The sequence below is a fragment of the Silurus aristotelis genome (assembly GCF_946808225.1).
Source record: "Silurus aristotelis genome assembly, chromosome: 12".
Lineage (NCBI taxonomy): Eukaryota > Metazoa > Chordata > Actinopteri > Siluriformes > Siluridae > Silurus > Silurus aristotelis.
Window position 1 is genome coordinate 17,249,609 of NC_139585.1, and position 24,461 is coordinate 17,274,069.

Genomic DNA, 24,461 nt, shown 5'->3' on the forward strand with positions numbered 1-24,461 from the left:
TCCTCCCATGATTTTTTTTTTCTTTTTTAAATATAGGATTTAGAGGAAATACTGTTGGACAATTGAGTCAGAAGAGTTGCAGAAAGTAGCAACAATTTCTATATTTGGATAAAATCACAAATCATTATGATTTTACAGGGGGCTACATATAATGAAGCAATACATAACACACGTAAATAAACAACAATTTAGTTTAATAATTATTCTTACTTGCTTTCTTTTTGAGGAGGAACATATTTAAAGATATAAAAAGGTTTTTGCTCAAAGAGTTAACCGGTAATGTCTTATCCGTTCACAAGTCCCTTCAAACCTGCGGTTGTTTGCACATACAAAACCAGCATCCTTTTATTCAGTTGATGGTACATGCTTGTATGAAATGCATCTTTTATGGAAAATGTTTGTCCACCTAGGGATGTTTAGATCTTATCACAGTAATTTCTCAATTTATAAATATATTCATAAATCAACAGCTAAATGGACAGGTTTTGTCAAAAATACAAACTCGGTTCACAAGCAAATGCTATCCCTAATTTCTTGAAGCAGTTTTTGTCTTGCTCTAACAAGGGAGTGCCACTGCTGAGACCTGAAACAATGACATTATAACAAACAGTGAATATGTTTATTATATAAGGTAATTAATGTTAACAATAATAATTACAAAAGGAATATCACTATTCTACTGTATTCTGTTCCAGCTCATGTAGAGTCAGAATGTAGGAAAATGGGAAAGTTTGTTTTTCCATTTAAATTTTAAAATATCAAACAAGATGTACAGTTAATAATATTTTTAAAGATTAAAATAAAATAAATCTGCAGACGTTCATTGTAATGTTCATGGAAGTTGTGCCTTAGATCACGGTTTTGCTGTAGATGCATTAAGAGCAGAAAGCAGACGATGTGTTTCTTTAAGTTCATTTTCCAACAGTGCTGTTTCTTCAATCTAGTTATAGACAGAGCACACACTAGACAAACAGAAAAGCACAAATTAAGCTGTCAGACTCCATTTTCCATTTCTTCATGTGCAGATTTCAATCTCTATAGCTGGCTTTTTTTTTTCCTTTTTTACAGCCATGAGTTCATAAATGGGAAATACATGTCAGAAAATGCAGTACAATGCAGACTTTTTCTCTGAATACACCTTTGGAGCCATCAGCTTGGAGACAACCCTGCAGGGCTTGTATGTATATATTTCATATTACAGAACATTGCCTTTAGTCTCTGAACATCCACAGGCCTCTTTAAGAAAATCCTAAATATAAATGAAAAAGCACTGGAGGGGGTTGGGGAGAGTACCTTAAATTGCACCAATATAACCACAGTGGATAAATATACTGAGCAGCCCTCTGAAGTGTCTCTGCCCTCCACTCAGGTAATTTGAACACTCGTGTATGATCACTGTAGCTTCAGCAGGCTTGGAGTATCCTGCTTAAACTTCTACTTCTAGATTTGCAGTTTGAGATCTATAAATCCCTTGCACTAGCCCTTCTTAGTACTATCTGGACTCTCCATCCTTATGTGAGCTGAACAGGGCCAAATCTCCAGCCCCACCGAGTCTGGAACTGCGAGGTGGAGTAGAGGCCCTCGTCGCAGATGGAATAAGTGGAGGGGGTGCCCCAACTGACAAGGGTGGAACTAGACTGGGCGGTTTGGTGAGCATTCCATTGGGGACATGAGAATGTGGATGCAATGGGCCCAAGCGGGAATAGAGGCTTGGGTGATGTGAAGGTGTGGCGCCTCCTGGAGGATGAAGCTGAGTGTGAGACAACAAGTCTAGGTCTAGATGGGCTGCATGAGATGGGCTGGGCAGGTGAGCTGTTGAAAGGTGTGAATGCATCCCAAAATATCGCACTCTTTCAAAGTCACGGAACATTGAAGTACGCTGGTCCTCGTCCAGCATCCCACCTCCAGGACCACCAACCTGATGAGGGCGATCGAAAGGAGTCATCAATGCAAACTCCGGCCGGGTTCCAGAGGATGAGGCTGAAGAAGTGGGGGTTGGTCCCACTTGATGATGGGGGCCAACAGCCACTGCTGCCGCTACTGCAGCTGCTCTCTCTGCCTCTAGGTATCGAGCGTGCTGATGCTGAAGTAGACGGGACAAGTGCGGATCAGTGCGCAGTGCAAGATGGGGATCTGACCGTTGGGCTAAGATCTCTCTACGCTGCTGTTGCTGTTGCTGTGCAGCAAGTTCCCTCCAAGGATCCCAGGGGAAGCTGTGGGGAGCCTGTGAATGTCCTTGAGGTGGTGTATGCGGATGAGCTGCAAATCGATCCACTGGAGGACCTACAACTAGTCCAGCTGGTCCACCAGCTCCACTAAGATAAGCCTCAAGGGTTAACCGAGAGCGATCCAAAAGTGGAAGATGGTGGTGGGTGGGGTGTGGAGTAGGAGGAGGAAGAGGCACTCCAGAGGTGGGAGTCAATGAAAGAGCTGAAGACGGAGTTGAAGGATGGTGTGTGTGGCGACTGTTAGGCCTCTCAAAGCTATGAGTGGGTACGGATGGATGTGTTAGGGAGATGGGCACTGGCTCAGGCTCCTCCTTTCTTTCTTCCTTGACTTTAACTGGGGGATGAAGCAGCCCAGGGGGGAGACTAGTGGGAGGTTTAGAAACTGGAGTAGTTGTCCGGTCAGGCTTCTTGACTGGAAGTGAACTGACTGATGAGGAGGAAGAAGCTGGACCACTACTCTCTCTTTGGGCTGGATGGGAGGGTTCTGAGTTGAGAGCATGTCTTCCAAATAAGTCCAGAGGGGAAGATGCTGAAGGGGCATTTGGAGGAGGGGTTGCGAGAACAGATGACGTGGATGAACGAGGCCTGTCCGGTGCTGAGGAGGTTGAAGCTGGTACCCTGGATGATGAATGATGTCTTTTGTCTGACTCTCGATCTCGCTCCCTTTCACGTTCCCGGTCTCTGTTTTGCACATCAGACTGAGCAGCAACTATGTTTAAAGGGCCAAGTCCATTCATGTGAGAGCTGGGAGTGCTGCTGCGGTGCTTCGCTGCACCCGGGGACATTCGCACAGGTTGGCGACCATAAAGCAGACTGTCCCTAAGAGATGACGTGAAACACAGTATGTAGATAATTAAATACAAAACCCTGTGTAAGATCAAATTTATACCGTTTCTTGGGCATATAAGTAAAAGTTGCGCAATGAGTTATACCTGTCATACCTGTCTTTTTCATCTTTTATTTGAGTCAGTTCTCTTCCTCCCATGTCTTTCCCTCTATCTCGGTCATCCCTTTTTTCCAGTCCTTTGGCCCAAGAGGGTCCTGATGGGTAAGGAGGGGCAACATGTATACGATTCCATGGATCGTGTGGGTTGCCCAATCCTCCTACTGCACTTGCAGATGATTCCGCCTTATGACCAAAAACTGAACTAGCACCTAAACAAAAAAAAAAAAACAAACAAACAGAAAATGGTTTAAAAACATGTTGAAATTGCAAGATAGGACATCTTTAAATAGATATATTGACTTACCCAGTGAGGGGCTACCTAGTCCCCCAAAGGCACCAGCACCAAGTGCTCCCAATGGTGGAAAGGGGGGTGAGCGGCCATATGGATCTGTAACGTACAACACACCACATCAGTATTGATCATGCCAATCTCAATAACAAACTGACTGCTATCAGAAAGTTAGGCAAAGATAAGCAATTATTTTAGCAGCTTGTCTGGGAGGGTACATTTATTCTATTCCCTGTTTTATGTTTGATGTCACACATTAACCTTAGGAGCTTGATTGCCTTTCTTGTACTACATTCCTGTACAATATTTTAGAAAACAAAACTAGACTATAGTTAAGCTCACTCATCCAATCTCTTACCCAGATGAGTTGCTGGGGTGAGGAAAGAGGAGTGGGGCGTTGATGGAGGGATGAAGGAAGTGGAGGATGGATTGACTCCACCTGAGAAGACACAGGGGTCAACTCAAATATTTATATAACACCCTTTAATGGAGTACCATTGAGTGTTTTCACTTTATTCATTGTTTAATATATGTTGGATCCTCTCCAAGCCATCTGGGAACATCGCAACGAAGTTGCTTGTGTATGCAAGACAGTAAAGTTTTGTCTCATGTAATTCCAAGCAAACTTTATTTTAGTTATTACAATATAATGGGTTTAAATTTAAGAACAGGACATATCATTTTATGTGTATAAATTGTGTTTCCAATGGAATACAAGGATATAAAAGAAATATACATACTAGCAGCTGCAAAGAGACTACCAGGTCTAGTGAGATCATGGGTTGGTGGCAGAGGACCTCCAAGTGCTCCTAGGTTGCCTATTCCTCCAATACCACCAGAGCCAGGGAGACGGGGTGGCAGGTCATTACGTAATTCCAGCTTTTGAGGATCTGCCTGCATCAACTGAAAGAGTTCAAAGCATAAGGCATCAATATAAAGTCATTTTGCATGAGGAAGAAGGGGGAAAAAAAAAACCACTGTAATATCAGGAAACCAGGATGTTTTTGAGACATAGTCCTGAAATGAGACAAACACAAAGAGAATGGGCAAAATAAATGAACAAACCTTAACTTTCTCCTGATGCCTCAAAATCATCCAGGCCACACGCACATGCATAGCACACCATTTTCCAGGCTTCTGCAAGGTCCAAATGTGTGATAATTGAACTAAAGTGTGAATGGTCTTTACCAAAAAATAAACTAGACTAAAAAAAAAAAATCAGGTTTGATGGTCAGAGAAGTCATACTTACATTACTGACTTTTAGTGATGGAGCAAAAGGGTCTGTTATCTGTGAAAGTAAAATGAGAATTCTCATCCAAAAATTAAAGGTATATGAATTTGTAGTAAATCAGATGATTCAATGTTAGCAATACATTATGGTATTGCATTATTGCAAGATCAATACCCTGGGGTCTTTAGGTTGGAGGTGGGGAGGTACAACTCCCAGACGAGCAGGCATATCTGGAGCAGGTCCCTGGAGGGCAACAAGCTATCACAAGACACCGTTGTAAACCATTACAAGTACCAATACCTCTAACTGCATGCATTAAATTTTATGTCTATATGCGTTAAAAAAAAGATGCATTTTATTGAAGTTATTATGGAAAATTTTACTTGTATATTTAAAACAAATAAAATGATTAGTAGTGGATAAAAACATTGTCTGGTTTTTATTATTACATCTTAAATAAGTTTTTTTTTTATTATAATTAAAATAAGGCATTGATAACATTCCTTACCTTAGGTTGAAAGGCTCCCTGCAAAGAACTAAATGGTCCAGTGGGGGGAAGTACAGGCTGGATTCCAGGCACAGGTGGTGGGTACTGAGGAAAAAACTTAGAGAAAAATAAAGCAATATCAAAAGAATGGCACTTCATTAATATTACTTTGTCATATTCTCAGAAAGGCAAAGAGAAGTCCAAAAATTACTGTCAATTTAGTTAATTTAGATTGGTCTTATATTCATTTGAAACGTGTAAAACTTACTGAGTGCCGAAAGAGACCATCGATCTTGCCTGTGAATTTCTCAAACTAGAAAATATTTAAGAAAATCATTAATAAACAATATATTAATATTACTGACAACATGAAAAGTATTTTAACGACAGCTATTCTAATTGAGTTACTGGCATTTGTGACCTCACCATTGGAGGAGCAGGAGCCGGTGGGTGCAGAAAGTGTTGGTGGGTGTGGGTGTGCTGGTGCTGGTGGTTGTGCTGATGGAATTGATAGGCCATCGGTGGGATAGAGGGCTGGCCCTGCACTGCCCTGCTGGAAGTCCCAGAGCTGGAGGAAACAGAGGAGCCACCTGATGCTGAGGTAGCACTTACTCCAACACTGTTCCCAGAGGCTCTGCCTTCAAGGAAGTGTGGGTTCAGCTCCTGGCGGAGCAGCTCAGGATCTATATGCATCAGAGAACAAACAATTTAATTATCTATACAAGAGGAAAAACGCTGGGAACTACTTTATAGAATTAACCTTTAACGAGTATCTGAGTAACTGCATGAAAAACAAATGATCCTTAGCAGCTGTATGCACAAAAGGGGAGTGAAATGTACCTGCTGAAGAGCGAGGTGACACCTGCAAAAGAGGAGGAGGTGGAGGGAGACCAGGCGGAGGGGTGAAGAGTGCACTAGGGCTTGGGTGTGATGAAGGTCGCAGCACACCAGATGGGCCTCGGCCTGCAGGCACACTAGTAGAAGGAGTGGGCGGTCGAATTGAAGAGGAAGAGGCGGATGAAGGTGGAGTCTTAACTGAGGTACCGTTCCTGATTAAAAAAAAAACAAAAACAAAAAAACATACCAAAGTTAGAGGTGAATGACAAATTTTTTTGTACGGTAGCTTTAGCACATTAGCAAATATGTGGCATCAAGTAATTAAAAGATAACCAGATTGAAACTAGAGAAATAAATAATATTGAATTTCTATTACAGTATACTATAATGCTTGGCACGGACCTGTTGTTAGCCATGCCAAAGTGATTTTGTGAGCGGCTAGAGAAGGGAAGGAACGGTTTCGATTTATGTTGTGGTGGGCTGCAATCACGGCGGTGGTGTGGAGCAGCATTTCCGTTTTGTTCAGCCAGTGAGGTGGATACAGTGGCTGGAGAACGGGGCAGCAGAAGCGAGGATGAGGTAGTGGTGGCTTCAGGGTATGGCAGCTCCAGACTCCTCTCCTGACTACGTTCCAGGCCAGAGACTCGTGGAGTCACTGACAGACGAGGTGGCCCACTGTTTGAAGGCAACAGGGCGCAGCCATTGCTCACAGTAGAGGCAATACTTACTGGAATGGAGGATACTACAGGAAAGATACAAGTGTTTTTCAATATGCTCCTCTTTACCACCAAAAATATACACAGACAAATATCAGGGCAAAAAATTAAATGTTGAAAGCAAAATTTCTTTGCATGTTATGACATTTATACAGTTCAAAGACTAAACAAAATTATTATAATAATGCTATTTGTGTTATTATTAACAATAACAATGTCATACAACACTTATTAAAACGATGAGAAATGACAGGCTTTCACATAAATGCAATGTTGTTATGCATTTACAAACTGTACAAGTGGTTTAAAATCTACTGTATTCATTAATAATACATGAAACTACAACTTAAGAGAGATTTTGCCATCTGTAGTTTAGAAATGTGCAAAATATCTACCTTCTCTAGTGCTAACAACGAATGTAGGTTCCATATCGTTGTCAGAAGCCTGAGGCAAAAGAACAAACAAAACACAGTGCTTAGTGACATGTAGCAAACTTTTGACAATGCCCCCAAAATATAACTTTAAAGAAATCGTAAGTAAAATCATTCACCTTATCCCCCGACTCACTCTCTGCATCACACTGAGAACAAAGTGACAGACAATAATGAAATGCCCTGTTAACTGTTAAGTATATTCATGTGTAAAACATATATAAATTCCTAAAGAACAAATATATTAACAAAAACTTATTATTTATAAAAAAATAAAAATAAAAATAAAAAAAAATAAAAAAAAACATCCTTACAATGTATCCTGTCTCCATGAGGTTTCCTGATACCTGTAACACAATTCGCACATGTTGGTTGCAGAATTTTTAAGAAGAAGAACCAACAGGCCATAAAAAAGTCATATCTTAAAACACCAATTAAACATAACATATATCATCTGATGAATCATGGTTTGGTCTTAACAGCTATGTGAAAAGCAAACAAGCAACATAACCAAATGACATGCTGAAGCTGAACATCAAATAAAGTACTGAGATCAGACAATAGAGATATTATGACTAATTAGACTTCTGAGTAAACTCTGTCCCTTACCTTGGAATCTTTCTTTTTCTTCTCATTTCTACGCTTCTCCCAGCTACTGGTGGTGTAAGTAGCTGGAGCTCCTTCTTCTGGCTCTGTGAGTGGCCCTCCGTTCTCATCCAGGCCTCTCTTCCTTTTGCTCCCTCTCCCCATCAACATACCAGCACGCTCTGGCGGCTTCAGAGAACAATCCATCTTTTACAATGCACATGCAGAAAATGAATGAGTTTTACCACTACTAAAAATGCCCCCACCTACATGTAAAATAATTAACTACAGAAATCTATGATGCCCAAATCACTTACAGGAAATTTAGTCACAAAACAATAACCATGGCTTATAAACAAAAGCAAGCAGCATAAGCTAGGTAAATGGACAATACTACAAAATACTCTATCACACTTTTAGAACTAGAACACATACTAAAAAGTTGAACTAATTCCACATACCTCCAAAGCCTCCAAACTTATAAAGCTGGCAATGGCAAATCCATCAATGATGTCTTCCTCACAAGACACGGATTCCCGCTTCCGCCGACGTGGAGGCCGTTGCCTGACTCCAGGAAAGCCTGGCCGACATTCTCCGCCACTAGCACCAAGGAGGGAGTCTCTGCAACGTTCTTGCTCTGAGCCTGAGGAAGGTGACGAGGCCCCGATGTCCGCTCTCCTCCTTCGCCGTTCTCTATCGCGCTGAGAACGGGAGCGACGGCTCTGTCTTAACCCTCCGCTTCGACTTGGCCCATCCATTACAAAGCGAACCCTACACAAGCCGTACAAAAGGCACTAGAACCTTGGTCCACAAAGGGACCTTACTTATACTGAGGAAAATCAACGCCTCCTGGACCAATGTAGGTTCCCCAGTTCAGAGTGGAGTTAATCTGTCTGCTTACAGCTTTGTGGCCATTGAAGAATGCATGTCATCAGCACACTGCTGCCTGACAAGGGTTGACCGAAGATGCGTTTTCCATAAAACCAGGCTGTTGTATACTTCAGACTATTTCCTTCCACGTTAATGTCTTAGAGTCAAGACATTGTGAGTTTCATCTAAAGGGGAAATACAAGATTTTATTATTAACCTATACACACGGAAAAGAGATTTTTTTTATAGAAAATATTAATTAGGTAGATTTTGTTTAAGGAAAATGACAAAACCAAAATATGGATTTTCAGATGGCTGCATCTGAGCATTCAAGTATTGATGGTTTCTATTGTATCAGGTAGCAACAATAAAGTAAAAAAAAAAATCATTGACAATCAATTTTATGATAACCAGCTAATTAACAAGTAATTAGCCATCTTACTGATTTAACTGCCTTGTATTATATTTGTTAAGACGTTTTAGTCGCTACATAGAAACCAGACATCAGGTAGATTTTGTTGTAGGAAAATCACAAAAGCAAAATACTAAAAAAACTTTCAGACTGCTGCATATGGGAATTCAAACATTCATGGTTTCCCTCTGTATTAAATAAAAACTATAAAAAAGTCTTAAAAAATATATGATAGGATACAATGAAATCAGGAAGATAGTTAATTACTTGTTATTTATTTGGTTATCTTAAAACTGACAGTTAAGGATCAGGGCTGATCAGACAAACGTCATCATTTTGGTGCAGTTCAGGTTTTACGATCGGAAAATGGGCAGCCGAAAGTTCATTGTTAAATCAAAACCGGACAAAAAAAAGCGGTAGTGAAAAACAAAGATTAAACACTTAGACTCAATAAATTCGCTACTAATCCAACATCTGATAAAAGTTAGTTACTTATTTAACCTGTTATTGACCTAGCAAGCTCGCGACCAACAAACATGACGGCAAGGTAATTAACATACTGCTACTAGCCTGCTACTTGCTTATTGAGACTGTCCTGTGTAAACATCGCCTTCATAGTTAAATACCGATTTACTACGCAGTGTCCAGTGTGGGGGAGAAAATACATGTTCATCAGTGTATAAAAAGAAGCGAATCATTCTGGCAAAAAAACAAAAAAAACAAGACAAACATCTGGATAGCAGGTCAATACAATTTAGCTCTCGGCTAACGACGCTATCTCATGACGCTAGCTTAAGTTGTTTGCTAATCAGCTAAAATGATCCCACACACTCGCCTAAGCGTTGATGACAGGTTCGCGGTGACCAGGTTCCCCATACCAGCGCCCGATTTAACTACCGCAAGCAACTGGTAAAAAAGCCTGGTGACGTGAACCTGTTCCACGGGTTAAAACCACCAGCCGTACTAAACTAACCTTAGCCATGCTAACTACGCTAGCGTTCCTTTGACGAGCAAAAGAGAAGGGTGAATCCGCCTGAGCCACGGAAAATCGCTTCTCTTTGCGCGATTGTTTCCCATGTCTGCGTGTATTAGCCAGGAACCGAACCGAACCTCGCTCTGTTTCCATTAGTATTAGTTGTACATAACGCGCCTTATAGATCACCCACCGCTCAAAATATGCCGAGGCGACTGATCGTTCTCTCCGAGCTTCTGCTCGCTTGGTACGATCTCCATTAGACGACAGTGGTGTAGGCCCCGAAACCTCGGGCTCGATTTACACGGACATGCAGCTTGAGTGTCAGCGGCCGTAACGCAGGCCAGCCTCCTCCTCCTCCTCCTCCTCCCGCGGCCCAGTCTAATCTACTCAGTCCGGGAAAGTTCAATTATCTCCTTGTTTGCGCAACTCAAATCAACGTTATCTCTCGAGTGTGGTCTTTAAAGGAATTCGTAAAAACGCTGCAATAAATCCCGATCGTCAAAATCAGAGGAATAGATACATGTTTTTTCAGGGGAGCTGAAAAGCTGGCAATATCGTGAGTCCTGGGTGGATAGCGCTACAGTGAAACTGCATTGTGTGCCTCAGTCGATTTTTTTTTTCCTCTGTGATTCACGGACAACCGTGTGTAAGTGAGTGTAAAGCGGCACTGCCGCCTAGTGGTAAGAAAAGAAAGAGAACCATCACTAGCCACTATTGCTATAAACATTTCCTACACGTCTTGTACACTTCCTATAAGTACGTTAGAACCTTTCAACACGAAGGCCTTCAAAACGTATACGTACTTTTCTTGAGCCCATTGTTAGACACCTTCTTTATTTTAATATATGTTTTGTGTTGGTTTATTGGTGAATTCTTGTTTCCTAAAAAAAGAGAAAAAAAAACCCATCATGTATAATCTAAGCTTGAAGCAAATAGCCATTTAAACATGTTATATGTATATACACCCAACAACAGCTCCATCGACAAGAAAGCCTAGCAGAGTCTCTACTTCCTGAGAAGACTGAGGAAATCCCATCTTCCTCCCCCCATCCTAACCATGTTCTACAGAGGATCCATCAAAAGCATCCTGAGTATCTGCATCACTGCCTGGTTTGGGAAATGCACCGTCTCGGATCGCGAAGACCTTACAGAGGATAGTGAGGACAGCTGAGAAGATCACCTGAGTCTCTTTTCTCTCTATCACAGACATTTACACCACACGCTGCATCCGCAAAGCCAACAGCATTGTGGACGACCCCACACACCCCTCACACACACTTCTCCCTCCTGCCACCAGGAAACAGGTTCTTAAGCAATTGGGCTGTCACATCCAGACTGTGCAACAGTTTTGTTCCCTCAAGCTATCAGGCTCCTCAATACAAAGAATTGAACTGTACAAAACACACACACACACACACACACACACATACAAACACACACTAACTCACTCACTCACTCACTCACTCACTCACTCACTCACTCACTCACTCACTCAACACAGACATTCATTACTCATCTAAATCCATTTTATACCACCCATATTATATTTATATTTAATCATATTATACTGTTTACATGTATAAACTGTTTACGTGCTTTCAGCACCTCTCGACTGCTGCTACTGCGTTATTACTGCGTTGTTAATTCTGCGTATTGTGTTTATGTTTACAAACACACTCTTGATTATAGTCCTCTTTTGCACATTACTGTTTAATCATATTATACAGCAGGTTTACTGGTCAGCGCTCTTTAGTGTTTTTTTGTGTATCTGTCCCACACTGTCTTGTGTTGTCTTTCTGCACTGTTTTCTGCACTAAGTTCCACATGATGCACTTTATGTGACAAAGAAACTTCCTTTAGTCCTGTGTTCTTGACTTGACTATATATATATATATATATATATATATATATATATATATATATATATATATATATATATATATATATATATATACTGTTTTGCTTTTGTGTGGATGTAGAAATGAATAAATAGAAATTTGGTCCTTTTTACCAGTGTAATATATATTACCCGATTTTGAGTGCAAACCTGTGTACTCATTTGTGATGTTATGCTTTCATGTAACATGAAAGTTTTTTTTGTTTGTTTGTTTTATTAATGCTTACAAACAGTATACAAACAATAAAACAACCGTCAGCAAAATAAAAATGGTAAACACTGGCAATAAAATAATGTTTATTTATTTATTTATTTTACAACAAAGAGTTTTAACTCGCACGACGTAAATCCTATGACGTAATGGGACGTACAGCCTATGACGTAATTGAACCCGATTTAATGCGGAAGTAAGATAAAGAAAAACAAACGAGCCACCACTCATAGAGTAGGGACAGAGCAGGCTTCACACATTTAGTCTCAGTGTGCTGGAAATTAACATCGACAACATCAGTAAAAGGTAAACCAGAAAAGCATCTCTTGTTTATTTATCCAAGTCTTTACTGTCCTACGACAAGTTTATGACTCGTTCCCCGTTAGCTTGTTCGCTAGCAGGTTTGCCGGCTAGTTCCATTTTCCAAGTTGCCAGCTATCTGACCCAAATGGTGTACACTGGACATCTATTAATAATATTTAAAGGTCGTTGCGATTATGGCGAGACGACATTTGTTCGTAAATCTAAAAATTACAAACATCACCCATATTCATTCTCATCGTTGTAGTTAGTTGGTGACGTTAATATTCGCGAATTATAGCGCATGTTTCCGAGATTATACTTGATAATTGAGTCTGTGTTACACCGTCAGTCGGGGGATTTTATTCGCTGAACTAAAGGAGAACGCTCAAGTTGCAGCTTGGGTTGTGCTTTTGTAAATCTACCATCATCTACCATACATGCTATTGTAAATTTCGCATTTAGCTTTGTTTAAAGACATGACATCAGAACTAGATCTGATCTGAGTCACTCTTTAGGTTTGGTTCTCATGTGACTACCCAGAATACCTTTGGCATGCTCTCACCAGGGACTGATTTCTGTCTCCCATTAAATGTGTTGTACTTTATGATGCAAAGAGATTTCAGCAATTAATATGTTAAAACTTCTTATCTGAATATCTTGAGCTACAATTCCAGCACCTGTTGGGTCCTTGAGTGAGGCCCATAACGCTGAAGGGTTAACAGTAAGCCAGTCTGGATAAGGGTATTTGCCAAATGTAAATATGTAAATAAATTATAGACACACATCTTTTCGTTTTTGTTTTTAGATGGAGTTCTTATTTGGGAAGAGAAAGACCCCAGAAGAGATGCTCAGACAGAACCAGAGAGCATTGACCAGAGCCATGAGAGAGCTAGACAGAGAACGCCAGAGGATGGAACAGCAGGAAAAGAAAATCATAGCTGATATAAAGAAAATGGCAAAACAGGGACAGATGGTAATCTGACAGTTATTTATTATATCACTCATTTACTAATTATATATATATATATATATATATATATATATATATATATATATATATATATATATATATGTATGTATATATACATATATATATACACATATATATACATATATATATATATATATATATATATATATATATATATATATATATATATATATATGTATATGTATATATACACACACAATGTGATTATTACTACCATAACTGAACTCAGCATTTATATTTGGTCATCTTGATTGTTCCAGGATGCTGTTAAGATCATGGCTAAGGACTTGGTTCGCACCAGGAGATACGTTAAGAAGTTCATCATGATGAGAGCCAATATCCAAGCAGTCAGCCTCAAAATCCAAACCCTGAAATCAAACAACAGCATGGCACAAGCCATGAAAGGAGTTACCAAAGCCATGGCCACAATGAACAGACAGGTTAGAAATCATCAGAAAGAAATCATCATTTCTAAAGTGTGGGGGTACATTTACATTTCTCTACTGCATATTTGGAAACTAGAGAAAACTAGCAAAATTTGAGATATGTACAGGTTTCTATGTATATAAATATTCATAATGCCCATTTTGTAAAGCAGACTTCAAAGTTCAGGTTTTTATATTAAATAAATCAAAGAGTTTTGACAGATTAGCTGTATTGTGTAGCAACATAGTATTGTATTATTTAATGTATATTATGTGTTATATGTCCTAATGTAATGATTGAATTACTCATTGTTACATGTGTTTGCTGTTATTTTAGCACATTCTAATTAAAACCAAACTTGAACCGACAAATGCATCAGGGCAGGGTTTATAGGTTAGCTAGCTGTGTGAGCTTAGCTTAGTATCATATATCTTCTAGTAGTTTCCTGCCTGAGTCTCTCCGCTTTCTCGGATTATCACAGATGAAGATTTCCTTATTACATATATACCAGTTTTAATGGAGTGATGTTTTAATTCCACTCCACCTGATACTATTGCTCTCACCTAATTTTGAGTTCAAACATTTATTCGGCGTCATATTCTATTTTAACACCAGGAATCTTATTATTTATTATTACAAAGTGATTCACAAGAGTGATTGGTGCTATGGACTGCACCCACATTTCAGCTACCAATCAGATTTACACATACATATAGGGAAACTCCAGTTGTTCACGATAACTGTAGCTAAAGTTAAATAAAGGTTAACGCTTGCGCACCTATAAGGTAGATCTCAATCTGCCGTGACCACCCCGCTGGTATGAACTTTTCTAAGGGGGGAAAAATACTTGTTCTTTCTCACTAGTCATGAAAAGAGTTAACAGCAGTTACTATGTTAAACCTGCTTTGTGAGACATGCCCTAGCATGCAAAAGAAATTATTCTGTTTCAAAATAAAGTCTAACATTATTTTGGAAAAATGTATTAAAATAAATAAATTGACCTTTACACAGTTAAAGTTGCCACAAATTCAGAAGATCATGATGGAGTTTGAACGTCAAAGTGAAATTATGGACATGAAAGAAGAAATGATGAATGATGCCATCGATGATGCAATGGGAGATGAGGATGATGAAGAGGAAAGGTAGGATCACGTCATTTGTAGACTGAATCTGCATGCACGAAATTGCTATGTTCCATTTATTTTACTTTGTGATTTTAGTGACGCTGTGGTTTCCCAAGTGCTGGATGAGTTGGGTCTGAATCTTTCAGATGAACTTTCAGGTATGTAAACCCTAACAGTATATCATTATATACAGATACCTATGTCAGTTGTTCTAGATCATTTGAATATCTTAATGTCTCCACACAGGACTGCCATCTACTGGGGGAAGTCTCTCTGTTGCTGCTGGGAAGAAAGCTGAGCCACAGCCAACTTTGGCAGATGCAGATGCTGACCTGGAAGAAAGACTAAATAACCTCAGAAGAGACTGAGGGAGAAGGCTTTAGGTTAAGGCTTTAGGGTGGAAGTATGCAAAAAGTTTTCTAACAGCTTACTATAGTGTTCAGAGATTAAATAAGAGGACACGTGGACATTGGATATGGTTTCTGTTTTGTCTTAGGCATTCTTATGTAAATGCTTGTACTCATTTTTTTCTACTGTAAATGTGCTGTTTGTTATTCTACCAAACAAGTGCTCAAATCAAAAGTTTTCAGCACCTTGCTGGAATTAGCTGAGGTATAAACACTAAATAGTACTATAAAAAAATATACAATTGACTGATAGGTATTGAAATACATCTTAATAAAGCTGTTATTTTATATAATCAATGTATAACTTGTTCTGGTTCTAGTTCATGATCAGAAAATCTGCATATTCCTAAATATTTCACACAACAATATGTACTGGGACATTGGGTTGCATGTATCTAAAATCATTTAAACATTTAAAAATTAATTGGTGAAAGAGCTAAGAGATATGATTATTGGTATACTTAAGTAAGGTATTTATCTACATGTAATAGGGATGTTTTGCCTTGTTTTCTTTCTTAATAAATATTTTTCACATTTATCAGTCTGATTATATTTAACATTTAGATTGCACACTAAAAGCAAATCAATCACAATGTTATGGCAAGAGCAGTGTTTTAATATACACCCAGGTAATGATATGGGCCTCATTATGCTGAAAATCACAAGTCTTGTTTGTAAAAAGTGAAAGTGCTAAATGCTAGTTTTATCTTTTTTTAAACCCGTCAGGAAATAATTAATAGTTCCAAAGGTGCTTTGGGATACATTCATGAAATGAGCAGAAATAAACCTGTTTTTCAAATTTAAATACTGAAAGAAAGACAAAAATACAAAATTAATGGTCTGTATATTTTTTTCTTGCAAAACAATTTGCTTCAGTGAACTACACTGAACTTACAACATTCAAACATTAAATAATAAAAAAAATAACATTTTCTGCCTATATACAACCTACAAGTATAATGGGGATTGACAAAATCTTACACTTTTATAAGAAATATGCGATGGCAAAATAAATGCATGGCAACCTAAAAAACAATCAAGCTACTATAGAAAGCGAGGCATTTTGTCCTGCTTAATGACACACATGTCCATCAAATTATAAGTTCAGGTTCATTCAGCTGACTGACCAGCTCCTTGATGAGAAAACACTAACAGATGCCATTTTAGTCCAGGGCATGCTGAATAGCTTTAGAGATGTAGAGGCCTTCTATATAAGCTCACAAAGAAGAACTCTGAAAATATTTGCTACAAGACAAAAGCTCACATTTGTTATTTAACTTAGAATTTTTGATGGTTAAAGGTTTTAATGGAACAGAAATTCAGTACAATCTGTTAATAGACATTCATGCATTCTAAAATTTTAATTTGGATTTTGAGAACATTAGCCTTTTTTTATTCTTTATTTTGATTTGCCCTCACCATTTTTTTAATGGTGCAAGTACATAGAAGGTGTAGCACTGTGTGTTACTCGAAAGTCCATTGTGTGCAGAATATAACCATTTGAGGTGTTGCATGCAAAAATGCATCAGATGCACAATAACCACAAGGTGAAAGCACTGGCTGAACACCCCCCCCCCAAATAATACCATTTATATAAAAATAGACCAGGGCCAGAACTATTTAATACAGAACTCAATAGAGACTAACACAATATGCGGTTTAAAGAGAAATTACAGGCATACTAATGATGGGTTTTCCTAAAGAGAATTAACATAAATAGATCTGCAATAAACCCACACAAATCTATGAACTTGATCAAGTATCCTGCAGCATTCAACATTCAGCTTGTGCACTCTTGTGCAAGATTGCCTTATTTCCGACAGGTCCTATGAGGAGTTTGTTTTTTCTGATTTTCTATACGGCAGCGACTTCTTTCATCAAGCCATGGAAGCTCAAAGTTCCTATGGGGGTAAAAGAAGAAAAAAAATAAATAAAAAGAGAGGAAGATAAATTCATCCAGCTGTTACAGTAAGGAATGGAACAAGATAGCATCAAACAAGAGCTTTCTGCTAATGTACTTACTGTGGAGTCAACTTGGGTAAAGGCCGGCCAAAGGCCACAACTGGCAGAAAAGGTGTTATAACAACTGATTCCACTGTAGGGGATTACATGTTAAAAACCTTTGGTATCAGTATGAGACGGTAAAAAAAAATGGAAAACTTATTCCAAATGAAAACATGCTAGCATGCCTATTAATAGTCTACAAACAAAATACAGAACATACCATCATCAGCATCAGGGTAAAACGAGGAAATCTCTGGTTCACTCTCCTGAATATTTAGTTTCCTTTTTTCCATGCGCTGCTGGAGCCGTTGAAGCATACGCTGCTCCCGTATCCTCTGAATGTCCCATCTAATGTTAAAATGAGAGTCCGGTCAATGCAGAGAATGGAAATTTAAAAAGTAAGAACTTTTAGAATCATATAAATGTGCAGAAATAAAAAAATCTATACTTTAAGCAATACATCCTGTACATTAACCCTTACCTTTTCCTTCTCTTCTCATCCAGCTCGAGCTTCGAGTGACGTTTCAGAAACGCCCCATCTTCAAGATTCTGCAGTCAATTGAATATATGAAATGTAAGATGTATAGAAAAAAACAGATCTGGTCTTAAGATACATGTGTTTATTAATAATGACTGGACACGAGTGGTATGCACTGTAGTGGCAACACAGCTGGGAGAAAAAAAATTGAAATAAAAGTAAGAAATCTTCTTACCTCTGAAATATCTAAAGCATCTTCATCCCTTAAAGGATCAATGCTGTTTTCCCGCCAGGATGGAACTGTGCAAAAGGTTTAAAAGTTCATATTGTTTGATGACACTAACCAAATGTTCCAGATATTTAAAAGAAAATTGCTGCATCCCAAGCACTTACTGGCAACATCATCTTCTTTCTTGGGGGAAGGTTCACAGAGGGGGGAAGCAGGGGGTTGGTGCCAGCAGCACAGGTACATTTCTGTCGTCGTCATGAACGGAAAGTCTTCATTTTCACAGCTCTCTTCTGCATCTTCTGTTGTTTCGGTCTGGCCAAATAACCTCCCAGGTGTTGTCTTCTCAGGGGTTTCTTTGTTCCGCAGCTCCCTTTGACATGGTGAGGCTGCTTCAGTGTCAGACTTCTGGGGGGTTAGCCTAGAAGACTTGCCCTGTGACCTCTGTATTTTGGAATCCAAGAAGCCACATTTTCTAAATAGTAAATAAAGCAAATTATACATCAGTAAAAAAGAAAGCAAAACTTGACAGCACATGCACAAGACTCAGCATTTTATTTTCCCTTTTACCTCTTTTGCGCTTTGCTGCTTCGACTAAACGGGGTCTTAGATGTGGGAGTCTGAGCACTGTCCCCTGCATCTGAATCCCAAAAGTCATCAGTGTCTGGGACCCATCTCTCTAAAGGCTGAAAAAGACGCTTGTCACGTGGTTCCTTGCTCATCAGCTGTAAACGCCGTTCCATCCTCTCGATCCGCGCAAGCAGCTGTGAGGCAGTCGTGTCCAAAAAAAATTACATTGTTATAAAATTGTCACTCAATACGTATGTTATGTTCCAAGTTTCAGATGCCATGGCATTATCAATAACGCCCTTATTAAAAAACCACATACCGTGTCTCTGTCCGCTTTTAATTCGTCTATCTCCTTGTCCTTCGCCTGCAGCTGCTGCTGCTGTTGCTCTATCAGGTCCAGCTGAAGTAAAAGTAACTGATGAAGACAGTTGGCTTGTGAATTGGGATGACCAGAAGTCTTCCTCAGGTTGTTTCGTTTGCTTTCCGTATGTTCATGAGACACCGTGCTGTGAGCCCCCATGGTTTCAAACCCCTTTGTGATGTCCTCACCACCAGACTCTCTTGAATTGTGGGAATTCATGGAAACAAATTCTGCTTTATTATCAGTAGCACTGGTTTGTCCAAGTGGAGTTTTGCTTTTAACAGGGGTTCCTTCGCCCCCCATTGGTTTGGTTTGAGACGCTGACCTGTCTGTGCTCTCAGAGCTGGTCCCAGAAGCACCAGCTTTGTTTTGTCCCACCGGCAATAAAGGCCGAGCAGCTTTCCCACCCAGATCCTTGGCCAGGTTTCTTGATTTAACCAAACGCTGCCCCGCGTCCTTGAGGGTGATTCCAACAGTGTCATGCGTTTCTGTCAGCAAGCTGTGGGAATTTATTGGGACACCGATACTGTGTCCTTTTGGCAGGTAAAAACTCTTCGACTCGGAGCGCAGTCCCACGTTTGATATGGACTCAGTCCGCATATTCATGACGAAAACAGGCCACAGAATGAACCATAGCGCCAATGAAAACCCGTATTTATCTCACTGATTAGTCCGCCGCAGTCAGAGCAAACTGAGACGCTGTAAAACACAAATGATGAACGTGGCACCGAAACGTCCCACAAAAACAACACTGCAGATCCGACATGATGCTGCTAAACACAGTCCTGCGAGCTTGATAATTAGCTTAGATGCTAAACAGATTTCAGCCTCACATCGTGCACAATCATTCAGTGCAGCACCAACATTCTCCGACAATAAACTGAGACCCGCAAAAGACGTCCTGCCACAGAAGTAACCAGGCGCCTCACTCACTGCAGCTCGCCTCCATTTTGATTCGCAATTCACCGGAGAACTAGCGGCTGTGCTGCTACAATGCTAACTAGCTAATAGCTAGCAAACCGAAAAGACCAGAAAACAATAACAATCACTTGGGTTGTGTTGTGGGTTAATATCCACTCAGTCTAGTGCATCTGTTCAACGCTGCTGATGAAGTGTCAGGGTTTATTCCACTCGCGTTCTTCTCTGGTGGAGGAAAAATCATATTCTGCATGATGGTGTACTTTACTTTTACTTCTGTCCCCCATTTTCTGGCGTGATCCAGAGCACCATGTTGTTCATAGGTTCAATTTAAAAACCAGACACTGCGCATGCGCACAGCCGAGGCGTGTTTACAACGACAGCGGGTGGAGTTTAGCAGTTTGGATGAGCGGGGAAAGATGCTCGACTGGCTGCAAGCCAATTCAACAAACAATAAACTCCGTTTTATAAAGTTGTATATTTTCTACTAGGAAGGGACAACACTAAATATAAACATACTGGATAGTAACTAAACTATATAATGAAAATTTTACAGGAACCCTGTTTACTTTTACGAGGACTCACAAGATGTACAGAGACTAAAGCCTAAAGCTAGATAGTGTAGCGGAGACTTACTTTTACTCAGTCACAAAGCAACCTACAAACTGCTAGAAAATGTTTACATAAAATGAGACCGTCATGGATTGCCACTTCCAATAACCTGCTTAGATCTAGGTATCAAACCATGGATTTGTCCACAGTGCCTGTGTTGGACGAATCTGCAGATTAGCCTGCCTACATCCTACATCAGTTCAACACTGGCCCAACGTACCTTCATCCATTCACGCACAAACCTTCAGGAGTTTACAAACATTCAGACACTTTTTTAATATCATCTGACTACACAATGCATTTGATATTTTTGGGGGGAATGTCAAAAACAATTTGTCTGTTTTATGCTTTTCATGTTACAACCCTCAGTATTCAAATGTCTTAAACCTATATACTGCACCAGCAGGTAAAGGGTGTATACATGTAATGAAAACCAAAAAAAAAAAAAAGATATATGCATATGTATGCATTTGATTGCACAAAACTCCTTGAAACGTCAAGCACACAAAAGGCCAAATAAAAACATAAAAATGACATTGAAATGACAAATGAAAGAAAATGTGTAAGAAAATGCAAAAGTTTCTTTTTTACTTTTATGCCAATAAAATAACAATGTAAGTCATTATCTAATTACAAAGTACATAGAAGCTGTGAAATGAGGTGAAAAATGTGTGATATAAAGTTGGAGGAGAAAAATGTCCAATTCTCTGTTCATGAGATCAAGAACACAAGCTGATTTCATAATTTAGCATAATTTAAACATTCTTATAAGCTTTACAGACATTGTTTTATGCCTTAGGTCTATTTGCTGACCAGCTTATCCTCCATATAAACCATGGCATATTCATACTTACCAAATTACGAATTACTTGATTTATTTGTGTTTATTTACTTATGTATGTTTCTTTCTTTTTCAGATTTCACTTATGCCTAAAATATCAAACAGCTAGCTTTCATAAATGTTCCCCAATGGTATTTACAATAATCCAGTGAACTAATAAAAGTGTGTGCCTTTTGATATATCCATATTTAATTCATAACCATGCAATTTAAACAAATTATATGATTTGACATTAATCAAGTTGTGGCTTACATTAGTTTTCTTATGCAGGAATTCACACAGATTGAGGAGCTTATATAGGAAGGATATTTTGTGTTTTATCCAATTTTCACTTCTAAGTGTGTTTACAAATGATTTTTTATGAATACCAAATGTTTTGTGTAAACAAAATGCTGTGTAAAATCTGTTTGTATCCAGATAAATGATGTCAATTGTCCATTTACTAATTCAACTGGAAAATTTATTTTTACTTGAGTCATTAACCAGATCAATTCTATTTTGTAGTAAATACATTATAAGCTTTACGTCACACTTATAGTTTAATGACCATTTTACCTTTGGAAATGTTGGACTATTATATTGTTTTCTACAGTGCAAAGTATATACACCTCTATTTACATTTCAACATTCATACATTTTATGCACATTATCAGCAAGCAGAGTAAAGACATTTAAGATTCAAGCTTATCAGTATTTACATGCTCATTCTTCACACATAATTAATTGCTTTAATGATCTGGAACTAAGTTATTTTTCCCTACATTTATTGCCTTTGGGAAGTATAAAAGGCCTCTGCAGTTCATTGCAAAGAAACCAGTTATTTTTGTCTAGCTTTGCTTCAGCACCAGAGCCGTGTAAGGTAAGACTTAACATCATCTTCTTTCAGCAAACATACACCATTGGATTGTGACAGAATAAGCATGAATCAGATGTATGCTTTGATTAGTCTATATATGTAATTGACAACAATGTTTATCTGAATGTCAGTCTGTCTTAGATGAAGATGAAGGTAGAACTGTTTGCACTTATCTTCCTGGGCTTGGGTGGTATGCTGGCAGTCAGCGCACGATCAGTTGATGACAGGCAAGACAAAGACATTCTTTCCTTTTCCCAGATTACAGTTTTCTGATAGAATATGGTATACGGTAGAAAATAATTAGTTAAGATTTAATAAAATAAAAGACATTTATTATTTATGTCCTACAAACAGTTCAGCAGATGATGACCAAATCCTGGTGCGCCGCTATGCTGAATCCGCCCTTGCAAGTGATATAAGTAAAATCATGGACTCCTTGGTGCAGAAGAACTTTGTAAACTATCTGCTAGCTCAAAGAGAGAAAAGGAGCGTGTATGTATAAGGATACATTTTGTCTTAGCATTACTCTGGAAGTGATCAGTATATAAAATTATGCCATTATTTACCCTTTCCTGTAGGCCAAGTACAATGCCTGAGGATTCTGAACTTAATTTCTGCAAAGATCTTCTAAATAAGGAGTTTGCTACGTGGCTTCACAGCAAAGTTGATGGATCCGATTAAGTAAGTACAAAAACATATTATCAGCAATATTTAAGTGATAATAACCATAGTTTGAAAAATGTTACATTTAAATAAAGCTTGAATGTTCTGTCCAACAGGAGTGACTGACAGACCAAAGATGAGCAGACTGAATCCAGTTCATCATGCTTCATGCTAAATATTCCCTAGCAATTACAAGATTATTCTAATTGATTAATGTTTTAAAGTATGTATGATCAAGAATTTAAATAAAAGCATATTTTGGAATCAAAATATATTTTGTCTGTAACCTATTTAATGCACAGTACGTCTACCTTCAGGTCATTAAATTATTATTTTAGAAAGAGAATCAATTTGCTGTTTCTTTGTGGATGCATGAAAGAGAAAAATAAATAAATAAATAAAATAAAAATATTTTTTATGTATAATAGCAGAACTGCAGAAGCAATACACCTGTTTCCTACACCCCATGAGGCTTTGTGCGAAAAACATTAGTATGCAAATCAGTCAACGCTGCTACTACTTCCGGCGGAAGTTCTACCCATGACAGCAGCGCCCCTGGGAAACAGCTGGATACAATACAGCAGGGTCTGATCAGAAGTGGGTGGAGCTTATACAGATTGGGTGTAAATACATTTGGTTATGTCTTTGGGTGGATTGCAAACTCTAGTTCTAAATGTGAGTTGAAAATAAAAATCCGTCTCCTTCGAGCCACGTTCAGTACAAAATCTTCTTCCATCGCTTACTGAAAATCCCCCATAGTCACGCATCAAGTACTGTTATATTGAGGAAGACGACATTTCTTTTTTCGACATTTCTAAAATCATATTAAGGGGAGGTTCCAATGTCATTCTGACTAATCATCATTTTTCATCAATCGTCATTTTTCTGTTTTAGTTTCCATTAAATTTTCTTTTCCGTGCATCCACGAAGACACGGGACAATGACATTTTTGGTATTTTGGTTTTTATTACAAAATAATAATAATAATAATAATAATAATAATAATAATAATAATAATAATAATAATAATAATAATAATAATTACAATAATAATAATAATAATAATAATAATAATAATAATAATAATAATAGTCCTCTTCCATTTTTCTAATTCTATTTCTTAAATGAAAATTGATTGACCAGAAGATATATGAACCACCTCACTATTGTTGATATGTTAATAATGAAATATTTATAAATCAGATAATTCAAAGAAAACCTGGAGAATTTAATGGTTAAATAAAATAAATAAAAAACTCGTATTATTATTATTATTATTATTATTTTTTTTTTTTTATTACACAGCAGGCCAGAAGGTGGCGGTATGAAAATGGTGGATGTTTGGATTTACATTTTATATTCCCCGAAGAAGGGTTGTTGTTTTTTTTTTCTTCCTCAATCGCTACTTCCTTAAGTACACCTTACACTGAATATTGCATTTTAACAACATAAATGAAGGGTTTCCCCTATGAGAAGATGATTTGGTATCACTGGACTTGAAGGAAAGGAGATCCTTTTTGGGCTTCTTCAACTGCTAATCCAAGCTAGCTAAAAGAAGAACACA

At 38.4% G+C, this 24,461-nt stretch overlaps 4 protein-coding genes and 1 long non-coding RNA gene across 16 annotated transcripts in view; 3 read left to right on the plus strand and 2 right to left on the minus strand.

Moving 5' to 3' along the window:
• Positions 1–173: 173 nt before the first annotated feature.
• Positions 174–10,643, minus strand: fbrs (fibrosin). 11 transcript variants are annotated; one of them, XM_083556075.1, is made up of 19 exons: positions 10,200–10,643; positions 8,213–8,806; positions 7,776–7,940; positions 7,481–7,513; positions 7,286–7,315; positions 7,131–7,179; positions 6,422–6,761; positions 6,023–6,231; positions 5,609–5,865; positions 5,451–5,495; positions 5,204–5,299; positions 4,870–4,953; positions 4,714–4,752; positions 4,529–4,600; positions 4,204–4,366; positions 3,822–3,902; positions 3,479–3,562; positions 3,161–3,383; positions 174–3,047 (listed from the first exon to the last, which is right to left on the minus strand). In XM_083556075.1, the coding sequence occupies exons 2-19, from the start codon at positions 8,507–8,509 to the stop codon at positions 1,493–1,495; spliced, it is 3,822 nt and encodes a 1,273-aa protein (XP_083412201.1). In that variant the 5' UTR covers positions 8,510–8,806; positions 10,200–10,643; the 3' UTR covers positions 174–1,492. The 11 variants fall into 11 exon arrangements, with proteins under 11 accessions (XP_083412201.1, XP_083412200.1, XP_083412196.1 ...); XM_083556074.1 differs by having other exon boundaries at positions 4,870–4,938; positions 7,776–7,958; XM_083556070.1 differs by having other exon boundaries at positions 7,776–7,958.
• On the plus strand, positions 1,068–5,284 carry LOC310734264. Its single transcript, XR_014536002.1, has 2 exons — positions 1,068–1,177; positions 4,884–5,284. It is a non-coding gene; the product is annotated as an uncharacterized lncRNA (long non-coding RNA).
• A 1,630-nt stretch (positions 10,644–12,273) lies between the features above and the next one.
• On the plus strand, positions 12,274–15,906 carry chmp2a (charged multivesicular body protein 2A). The gene is made up of 6 exons (XM_083556169.1): positions 12,274–12,423; positions 13,226–13,393; positions 13,672–13,851; positions 14,849–14,979; positions 15,058–15,119; positions 15,208–15,906. Exons 2-6 carry the CDS (start codon positions 13,226–13,228, stop codon positions 15,327–15,329), a joined length of 663 nt encoding a protein of 220 aa, XP_083412295.1. The 5' UTR covers positions 12,274–12,423; the 3' UTR covers positions 15,330–15,906.
• Positions 15,907–16,195: 289 nt separating this feature from the next.
• On the minus strand, positions 16,196–20,292 carry msl1b (MSL complex subunit 1b). Of its 2 annotated transcripts, none has more exons than XM_083556167.1 (8): positions 18,966–20,292; positions 18,647–18,840; positions 18,244–18,551; positions 18,086–18,150; positions 17,854–17,921; positions 17,593–17,720; positions 17,391–17,463; positions 16,196–17,269 (listed from the first exon to the last, which is right to left on the minus strand). In XM_083556167.1, exons 1-8 carry the CDS (start codon positions 19,611–19,613, stop codon positions 17,179–17,181), a joined length of 1,575 nt encoding a protein of 524 aa, XP_083412293.1. In that variant the 5' UTR covers positions 19,614–20,292; the 3' UTR covers positions 16,196–17,178. The 2 variants fall into 2 exon arrangements, with proteins under 2 accessions (XP_083412293.1, XP_083412294.1); XM_083556168.1 differs by having other exon boundaries at positions 18,244–18,518; positions 18,966–20,268.
• Positions 20,293–24,211: 3,919 nt separating this feature from the next.
• The window catches only part of snf8 (SNF8 subunit of ESCRT-II), a 2,108-nt gene continuing 1,858 nt past the window's right edge, over positions 24,212–24,461 (plus strand). The window contains exon 1 of the mRNA XM_083556232.1: positions 24,212–24,461. This exon is cut by the window's right edge and continues 142 nt beyond it. The gene's annotated coding sequence lies outside the window, so the exon portion shown is untranslated.

Bases quoted from the DNA above. Each gene is read 5' to 3' on its own strand.
- fbrs (XM_083556070.1), bottom strand. From the start codon at position 8,509: ATGGATGGGCCAAGTCGAAGCGGAGGGTTAAGACAGAGCCGTCGCTCC. The intron at 6,762-7,130 runs GTAGATATTTTG...TCTTTCCTGTAG, and splicing joins CGTTGTTAGCACTAGAGAAG to TATCCTCCATTCCAGTAAGT. The intron at 3,384-3,478 runs GTAAGTCAATAT...TTTTTTGTTTAG, and splicing joins ACTAGGTAGCCCCTCACTGG to GTGCTAGTTCAGTTTTTGGT.
- msl1b (XM_083556167.1), bottom strand. From the start codon at position 19,613: ATGAATATGCGGACTGAGTCCATATCAAACGTGGGACTGCGCTCCGAG. The intron at 18,841-18,965 runs GTATGTGGTTTT...ACTGCCTCACAG, and splicing joins TAAAAGCGGACAGAGACACG to CTGCTTGCGCGGATCGAGAG. The intron at 17,464-17,592 runs GTATGTTCTGTA...AATCCCCTACAG, and splicing joins TTACCCTGATGCTGATGATG to TGGAATCAGTTGTTATAACA.
- chmp2a (XM_083556169.1), top strand. From the start codon at position 13,226: ATGGAGTTCTTATTTGGGAAGAGAAAGACCCCAGAAGAGATGCTCAGA. The intron at 14,980-15,057 runs GTAGGATCACGT...TTGTGATTTTAG, and splicing joins GAGGATGATGAAGAGGAAAG to TGACGCTGTGGTTTCCCAAG. The intron at 15,120-15,207 runs GTATGTAAACCC...GTCTCCACACAG, and splicing joins TCTTTCAGATGAACTTTCAG to GACTGCCATCTACTGGGGGA.